Source organism: Physcomitrium patens, chromosome 25 (genome assembly GCF_059467195.1).
Source record: "Physcomitrium patens ecotype Gransden chromosome 25, ASM5946719v1, whole genome shotgun sequence".
Taxonomy (NCBI): Eukaryota; Viridiplantae; Streptophyta; class Bryopsida; order Funariales; family Funariaceae; genus Physcomitrium; species Physcomitrium patens.
The window spans coordinates 3,955,686-3,965,531 of NC_143434.1; the positions used below are offsets into that span (position 1 = coordinate 3,955,686).

General features: G+C 37.8%; 2 protein-coding genes across 2 annotated transcripts; one reads left to right on the top strand and one right to left on the bottom strand.

The window, feature by feature from the left end:
* Positions 1-45: 45 nt before the first annotated feature.
* On the bottom strand, positions 46-1,485 carry LOC112278467 (small ribosomal subunit protein eS19z). The gene is made up of 4 exons (XM_024512011.3): positions 1,366-1,485; positions 1,024-1,114; positions 561-744; positions 46-287 (listed from the first exon to the last, which is right to left on the bottom strand). Exons 1-4 carry the CDS (start codon positions 1,447-1,449, stop codon positions 212-214), a joined length of 435 nt encoding a protein of 144 aa, XP_024367779.1. The 5' UTR covers positions 1,450-1,485; the 3' UTR covers positions 46-211.
* Positions 1,486-1,733: 248 nt separating this feature from the next.
* On the top strand, positions 1,734-3,428 carry LOC112278277 (uncharacterized). Its single transcript, XM_024511524.3, has one exon. It carries the CDS (start codon positions 1,860-1,862, stop codon positions 2,709-2,711), a length of 852 nt encoding a protein of 283 aa, XP_024367292.1. The 5' UTR covers positions 1,734-1,859; the 3' UTR covers positions 2,712-3,428.
* Positions 3,429-9,846: the final 6,418 nt, after the last annotated feature.

Consider the following 9,846-nt stretch of genomic DNA (forward strand, 5'->3'; position numbering starts at 1 on the left):
TTTCACACAAACTCATTGCATACACGACTGTTAACACAAGAAGGGTTAGGTAATGAGCGAGTGGTCATGCTGTGCGTCTCGAGCATTTCAAGTTGTCAAACATCTTAAAATACACAGAATCTCAATCAATTCAGTGAATGGAATTGTCCTTGGGAAGGAGCAAAACATAAAATCCTCGAAGCTGACTTCCAATTTCATAGCGTTGGGGCATCTAGGCGGCAGCAACTGCAATACGTCCAGCAACCTGATCCAAATCTCGCTGCCCGTTGGAGGTAATACGTCTCCCTCTGCCAGACAGTGGCAAAAAGTATTAACAAACGAATTAAACAAACGTGTAAGGAAAGCAGAGACAGGATTCACTTGATAGTTGCAGAGAAGTATCGCTCCAAGAATTCTTTACAGCAAGCTCTCATTCTCAACTGTCTGGTGCATGGTAGCACGATAACCCTAAAGCAGGGTTGGAATACGTATATAATATAGACTAAGTGGCACAAGACTGGAGAGAGAAAAAAAATAAAAATGAAAATAACAGCAGATCATGAGTAGATGGTGAAGTTTACCCCTGGGGATCCTTCTCCACAATATCGAGAGCCTCAAGCTGCTTCAGACAATGCCTGGCGATAGACCCACTGCTCTTGGCAAAATGTGAGGGTCTGACACCATTGCTCTTACGGCCACCATATATCTTGCGGAAAGCACCAACTCCAACACCTTGCCTGAGGTAAATCTTCCGCGCCATAGAGGCTTCGCGATACAATCATAAACATCACAGGAAAGTCAATACCAAGCTCGTATCCCAGAAAGTATCATGAAACTGTAATACTTTACCAAGAGTAGAGCCACCATTAACGATCGGGACTTGGAAACTGCACCGGAAGACTACAGTAGTGACGAAACTACAATCCGAGAGGAGCACCTAGGAAACACTCTCACACAGCTCAAATCTTATGCACAAAAGAAGAAAGGGGAGAAAGGATTCTACAGAACGATAATAACAAAACGAATAAAGTTAATGCAGCATACCAGCTCGGATGTAATACCAGTCAGCATCATAAGGTGCCAACTCCTTAAATGTAGCGGTCTTTACAAGATCGGCCCAGACGGGAACCTCAATCTGTGCACGGAGGCACAAAAGATTTTAACCACATTGCCATCCAAAACCCCCTCCCGAAATTAGGACAAGCAACTGCTCCTCTGAGACCTCAACCAATTAATCCACTCCGTCCCGGAATCAAGCAACGTATCCTCCGCCCACCCATTCCAACCTCCACAGCACCACGAAACGTTCCAAGACAACCAAATCACAATATCAAATTACTCCATCACCCCTGGATCGCTCAACACCACACAAACCACCCCAGGTACCTTGCCGGAGCGCTTGAGATGGGCAGCGTAATTGCGCACGAATTCATGGGAAGACACATCCTTCACGGTCTTCGCCTGCGCCATGGTGATGGCGGATGTGCACTCGAATCCGGCTGCTGAAAGCGGGAAAGAGAAAGATCGTAGATGCCCTCCATAGCTATACCCTCGTTTGCCTCGACCCTTAAAACCCTAATCTGTTACCGACCCCCGCTTACACCTCTTTCATACCCGGACACGTAGGTATCATTTCGCCTGAGGGATATCAGCTGAGTTGTCCACCTAGGCGATCTACGTGGCAGAGCCAAGAAATAATGTTTCTACGTGGATTGCCTAGGTGGCAGAGGCGAGCACAAGAGCTCGTGCGGCTCTTGTCGTTGGCTGCTGACGAAGGTTTTTTGCGGTGAAGCTCCTCATCGTCGACGTGAGTTGTGAGGATTTTCGGTGAGCGTTTGCGGGAATTGGAGCAGGGGAGCGGTGAGGGTTTAGGGTTTTCCATGAGGCATAAACTTTGGCAATGGCTAATGAGCCGGGTTTCCATGGAGCGTCGCTTGGATTTAGGGAAGAAGAGCTTGGATTTAGGAGTTTGTAACCGAGGTGCGGCGGAAGGGACTGGAAGAGGAGGGTTTGTGAGTGCGGTGCGGGTGGATTACGGCGCTGATGGATTGCGGACTGCGGAGATGCACTGGAATTTTAGGAGTAGTCGGTTTTATGCCGTTCCCGTGGCGGCCGGTAGGAGTGACGGGAATGGAGTGGGGAGTAGAGAGGGGATCAAAGGGGAGCGAAAGATTAATCGTGCGATAGTGGCGCGGATGGTTCGGTTGGTGGGTGATGGGAGCAACGAGATTTTGAGCCGGTATGAGGCGTTGAACCGGGCGCAGCAGGCGGGGTTGGATCTTGTGGAGGTGGATGGGAAGGCGGATCCGCCGGTGTGCAAGTTGATGGATTTTAGCAAGGAGAGGTTCAAGGTGAAGAAGCAGGAGAAAGACCTTCGGAAGAAACAGCTAGAGAGGCGGAGGTTGGATGACTTGAAGGAGGTGCGTTTCAGCAGCCGAACGGAACAGAAAGATTTAGATATGAAGGCGGACGTAGTCACCAGGCTTCTTGTGCGCGGGCACCGCGTGAAGTTGGTAGTGCAATTCCATGGCAATGACAAGGGGGAGGAGGTTGGTGTCAAGTTGCTGGAGCGGGCGATGAACTTGTTACAGGCTGAATTTAAAGTCGAGAACGGACCGCGGGTAGAAAAGATGCGAGCGTGGGTTATGATTCGACCCATTCAGGAGCAAAAGAACACCAAGAATAATAAATCTTCGAATACCATGAGTAAAGATGAGAATTTAGATGATTAAACGGATAGGATTACATCAAGAAGGCTGCGAAAGAAGAAGATGAGGAGTAAGTTCTGATGCGGAGTGTGCACGCCGATGCTTATGCACGCACAAGGGCTAGTGCTTCACGTGTTTACTGATTTGAAGCAGATCATTGATTGGATGGTTTGCACGCTAATCATGTGATTGAACTCGGAGGAGTCGGAGCCTGGTGACGTTAAAAACATGCCCGTGCTCATTACATCGTTAGGAATGAACGTGTGCACGACCCATTAGTCGTGCAGCGTTGGTGTTTCAATGCTTAGAAATGCATAAATGAGGGTACTGAGCAAACCCTCTTCTTCTGGTTATCTTCTAGCAGCAGATCTTCGAGTTTACTTCGATGTAGTACAACAATTAATTATGCTTCAAAGTAGAGGCATAGGCTTGCTGAGTACAAATGTTTAGAAAGGCACTGGAGGGGCAGCTCTTCATAGTTAGATATAAGCTTACACATGGATACGTCTGTGTAAATCTGCCACACTCATCGCAATGCGCCCCCGCATTTTTAACTCGTTTTTCGAGCAGATTTCTCTAATCATAGCTCTGTGGAACAAGCCTTTAAGCGTGAACGAGATCATGGCATGATTTATTATATAGAAAGCAGAGGATGTTTATTTCCAACTAGTAAAGTTCTGCAGCACAGTATCCGAGTAAATCGACACTATTATTCTTGGAGCTTCAGAACATTCTTTGAAATTGTTGTGTATGTACACCACTAAACAGTTCTCCTCAACAGGCTGAGTAATTCGTTTTTGAATTTTATTCACTGTTTTACGATTAGAGCACTGCAGACACTTTGCACATGCGCTACACCAAAAGCAATGTCGATTTGAAACAAATGGGACATCAAGTTGAAGTGGGAGATTTTTATGGCATTTTCCAAGAGTCCGGAAAGATGTGGCATTCATGTGATCTTATAACCATTGAGCCTTCGTTGTCATCATGTGGAGGAAAAAGCTGAGTTCGAGAGTGTGTTCCTTCTGCGACCAATGAGCACAGGAATGAGTTTCCACATTGATTTCCAGTAATGTCCTCAAGCCCCAGATAGCCAGGAGTCTGCATCCATAACCCTATACAGGTCGAGGGTCTGACCTTCGAAGACAAGCACCCGGAAGAGGTTCACTCAGCAACAAGAGTTTATTCGGGTAAAACACTCCTCCACAAAAGTCTCCCACTTTTCTAATGTTTTCTTAAATGCACTTAGGAATGGTTACAATAACCAGATATACTAGAACAAAACGCTGTTTGGTTTAAGCCACGACAGGTGAACGTTTCACAATTCATTTAAATGAAATGCTTCATATTTCGCTTAATACGCTCCATTGATAGATTGTAGACATAAAACAACTTGACCCAGAGCTGGCCTCCGTGACCCAGTTGGCTACTTTCAGTCTCTGCTCCTGCAGGTTATGAGACGACGTTGATGTGATGGACAGCATTTCCCTGTCGAGGATGGTGAAATCTGCTTCGGATGAGACCACCGATCACAATGCTGATTTTTGCAAAATGCTCCTGACAACAGCTCTGACTTGGACTATGTCCAAGACAGATAATGAGTAGCTCTAGAGGATGCCAACGCCGCTCAGGATGTATGTGTATATATATATGATTGACTTGTTCTATGAGTGTCCTTTTTGTTGTAGTTCGAAGGCAAAGTTCTGATCACATTCTGATGAATCCCAGATGTTGGCTGTCACCTCCACAATCTGCATTACTTGGTGATCACCTTAAGCAGAAGGTGAGGCAAATCACAGTATTTGTGACTCATTTTCTAATTTCGGTTATTAGCTGCATGTTATCAAGTGAGATCCCTTTGATGAATAATACACATTTTGAGAGCAAATTGTGGTTCTTCTGCATCTCCTTAGGATAATAATATGAGCACCTTTCTTTTATCTTCATGTGATACTTTGAAGTAGAGAATAACCTTGGCAATCTCGATGAAATTTTGATGTCGAAGGTAGAACTATTGAAAGTCCAACATATTGATGGTGAAGTTAAAAAGCAACTGTGAGAATACAGTCATTTCTTAGTTTATTTAATCCTACTTTATTTCTACCTTTGGAAATTAGTTGTCTCTCTCATTTTCAATAGTTTGCCAATAATTGGATGAACATTTGCTATATTTATAAAAGTGAATTTTTGTTTTTATTTTTGACATTGGCAATGCAAGATAAAGAGAAATGCATTTAAAATTTGTATTGCTAAGTGGAATTTGATTTTAAATAACTTTATTATTCTTTCCAAAGGTGTTGATGAAAGAAAAGAATAAACAAATAAAGAAATAATTCCAAGAACTTATTCTATGCTTCAAAGAATAAACAAAGAGAATATATGTATAAATATATATATATATATATAATTATTATTATTATTACTTTACAATTAATAATACTCAATTTATTTGTTTTTCGGATTTGCAAAAAAAACCTATAAAAAAAAATTTAATAAATTAAGGTAAATTTAATATTTAAAAAAACTTAATTAATGCACATATTTTTTATGTTGCTTTCATGGATCTTGTCCAAATAAATATAAAATATAAAATAATAATAAAAAGACGTTATTTCCTAAAATATCCTTTTTCTACCACATTAAGTTCTATCAACAATAGAAGAAAAAAATAGTTTTTGCTCCATTTGGTTAATAAAAAATTGATTCAAACTTTAAATTTAGATAAATAGACAAAAATATATTTTTTTAGAAGTTGATGCTTGTATTCATCAAAATTAATTTGTCTATTGTAATCTTTGTGTATTTATATTTTGTTAATAATCATTAGACTTAGACCAATTAATTTCTAGACTACACTTTTAACAAAAGCTATAAATACTTTTGATATAATGCAAAAATTCATTCTTTATTTACTAATATATAACATTAAGTCATTTGCATATTACCTTAGGAATTATTCATTAGACCTTTTAAATGATTTGATATCAATTTTTTGAATAAAATATTTTTTGTAATTATAAAAATATTTACAAAACATAAACAAGTCTTGAATTAAAAGACAATCTTCTTACATCTCTATCTTTCTTGAAATTTTTGGATAAAATTATTGTTTAAATCTATTACTTTTTTCACACTTTTAATATTGATTCATACTGTATGAATAAGCTAGTAATTAAATCTCAACTTCAAAGAACTTCTTAGAATCATTATTATGAACTTTACAACAAATTCACTTTTACATGGAAAAAATAAAACAAAATAAATGCTTATTGCATAGTTTTTTAGATAATTAAAATATTATCGAGTAAAAATCTCAAAGATGCAAAGGTAATTTTTTAAGTTAATTTTTTTTATGAGTACCAATTTTAAATGTCATTTTAGAGCCCTAGCATTAATTTTTAATAATATGTTCAATAAAATAATGAGTTGTTAATGACAAGACTTGTCTTTTGTCTTCATTTACAAGAAGAAAATATAGTTCTAACTATAATTTAAGGGTATTTATTTACAAGTGATTGGTTGATCTTATCAAAGTAATACTTTGTGAATACATTCTAACATGCTTTAAAAATATATCACTTCAAAATTGTCCATGCTCGATGTTTTTTTAATTGTCATATTTCTTTAATACCAACTTAATTTTATTTGGAGCCAAAGGTTATTATTAATGTATTCTTAACCAAATTTATTTAAAAAAAATATAATTGCTATATCTTCTTAGATAGTACATTGAAGTTTATTTAAATTAGAATTAAAGTCATGATATAGTTTTTCTAGTTTCTTCTTAGTCACCAACATTTGACTATTGGCAATTTTGTAGTAATGAGATTAGAAATTTTAGATTTATTTATTCAAAATTTAGAATATATATCTTCAATCTAATTTGAGCTTCTTACCTTTTCTTTTTCCTTTTTATTTCTTAAATTTTAATTTTTCTTTTTAGACCATCGTAAGAAATCAATAGATAATCTAAAACTATTAATATGCCTGGATGACATTTTTTTTTTTTTCTTCTATTCATTTACCTTAGAGCTTATTGTTTGTAGAAACATATATGAAATTCTTCATCTTCTTACAATGTTTTTGCTTAAGACTTACTCTAGGCCATTTTTATGCCTTTGATAAATAATGCTTAGATCTTTAAACACAAATAAAATATGTCAAAGATTGGAATTTAGAAGCACACGTTAAAAAAAAATAGATGGACAAATCTATTAATAGGTAGTTAAAAAACCACACAAAAAGAAGAAAAAGAAAACATGTATGATAAGGTTGAATGTTAGAATTGTGATGTGTTATATATATATATATATATATATCATACATCAGTGTGTATTAACACTACATTACTGATGAAATTAAAGGAAGTGACATCCATAACTTTTAAATCTAGCATCAAATAATTGGATACCTAGAAAATACCCAGACTTTATTTTTATTACTTTTAAAATAAATTAATGCTTTGATAAATAATCATATTTCGAACTCAAAGAAAAATATTAATATAAATGTGGGCGCAGAGTGTAGCATGCAATTATATAACAACCTGCAATTTATTTATTATCACAATTTTATTTCAAAAATAGCAAAGTAAAAACACAGAAAATTATATATATATATATATATATATATATATTGAGACTCATTCATACAAAATTTTGGTTCAAATCATTATAAAACCTGGTGTGAAATTTATGAATGATTTGTAAACCTCATAGAATAATCAGAAAAGTTTTAGACTAAAATTTAAGAAATTAATGGTTTTCTAAAGAGCCTTGGAATCAATGTCCTCATGTCATGACCCATTTTAATTGCAATTTTAATAGTTTAATTTAATTAAGTTAAACTTTGACAAATAAAAATGACACTTATGAGACCATTAGTTTTGCAACATCTCAATTCCTTATCATATGCTAAATAAACACCCCCATCCATTTTTGATGCCCAAGTGTTGATAAATTTCATTGTGTGTACATTCAATTTCTGAAAAAAATCAATAAAGAATAAAAAGTGATTATTGTAATTTTATGTTCAACCACAAAAATGATGCAATGTTTTAAACATGACAAGGGCATGAACTGGAAATCAAAGACGTTCACTTTTCATTATTCTCCATGAATATTCTTACATTCAATTCATATTTATCATGCTTGCTAGCTTTTCTGTAATATAATGTTTCAGTTTATAAAAGAGAAAATAGAATAATAAAATAACGTTCATATCAAGTAATTGCAAGGAAATAAATGATAAATAACTCCTTACAATTGTAACCCCTCTTATATTCTATCCATCACCAAAAAGCAAACAGAACAAGTCAAGTATATTCAACAACAGTATTCCTTGTAGAAACATGAATTAGAAGCAAGCTAAATACAAGTACAAATTCCCAAGTCATTTTTAAAAAATAATCTACAAACAATTTGTGTAAAGGGCGAACAATGTGGATCACTCATTTACAGTGAATTTTTGCACAAGTCTTGCAACAAACATTATATATGTATATATATATATATATATATATATACATACAATAAATAGCCCATAGCACGAGTGTTATGGCTTAATGTTACCAAATGTAGAACCAACTTGGACCTTACGTTGTTTGATGATCAATCAAACCCAAATAAAACCTTTCTTTGCAACCAAGTTCACGAGTTTCCATGAGAAGTTTTCCTTTCAAGATGTACAATAACAACAATTGGCATTATTGTGTGAAACAAAAGTTTGCCACACAAAACGAATAAAATTATGCCATTTTATTACAGAAGTCCTACTACAAAAAGCAACTTATGTTCCATGATTCTATTGTACAAACAACATTCCCTCAACCCCAACCCCATTCGAATTACTAATCCAAAGGAAGGGTGACGTGGACCAATCAACACATGCCATGTGTCAACTTCACATCATCTATCCACGTGGTGATCGCCCTCGAAACCGTGCCACCCCTGGGGCCACAGTCACGGAGACGGGTTACCGCGAACGTTGAGGTCGAAGAGGCAGCAGCTGCACCACTACCAATACCACTACCACTCACTCATCCTAAGATCTTCCCCGCTGGATCCCGCGCTTTCAATTTCGCACACCCAAATCCGACACACTACTGGCAACGCTGTTGCGCCGCCGCAGCGACGGCTGCGGCAGCAGTGGAAGAAGCAGTTCCCATGCGCGCAGAAGCACCCAGCCCGTTCACTAGTTGTTCTCCCTCTCTGTGCGTCACGGTCGCTCTGTCGTCGTGTCCAGCAGCCGTCTCCAGAGGAGTATGTCATGAATCACGACCCAGTTCGGGTGACAGGGTGGGTGGGCCCCTTCCCCGACACAATTAGATGCGTCTCCGTTGCATCTTCGAGGTCAGGATTTCGCCTAAATGCGGAGCGCTAAATATACACCCACCAACGGCCCTTTTCTGGGCTAAGTTAAGGTAGCGACAACGAGGTAATGCTGAGATGCTGCTCTTCCGCATCGTACGCCATCAGGGGGGGCGCCCATTGAAGACTCCTACCCTGCAGTGAGATTTCTCGTCATTTTTCTCCTCCCCCCAACCCCCTTCCCGAGGCTTCTTCTCCTTCGGTTTTACGGCGCCTGTTGCTATTTATAGTGGCGCGCGTTCATGCGTCTCGAAGGTGGAAGTCTGGGCCGTTATCCGTGTCAGGGTCGGTTTTAGGTCCTTAATGTTGACCTAAAGGTACGATGCTTCCACGTAGGCGCGGAGAAAGGGCTGATGTTTTAGGGGTCCCGTTCTCTACCTAGTGCCGTTCTCGATGAAGTCCCAGCACTCATGATGAAAGTAGGGCGTTTACCTATGGATGAAATTAGTGCTTCATTCGTCGATTGTTGCTGAGGGAATAACTGTGTTGAAAATCTCTCACCTATTGCAAGAGTTTCATTTTGTAGAATGATCTTCAATATACATTTTTTTATTGCTGTTTATTTCTATCAGCTATTAATATTATTTTTATTATCATCAACGTCATTTTTAAATGAAAACAACAATATTTTTGAAAATTAATTTAAGCACTGAGCTGTGTAGATTGAAGTGTTAACAAGCAAGTGCCTTGTGCAAGTTTTTTCTGCCCACTTAGCGAAAACGTTCATTTGACGATTTGATGTCATGTTTTTAGAATTGTTACTTCAGCATCTTGAGTTATAATTTGAAATT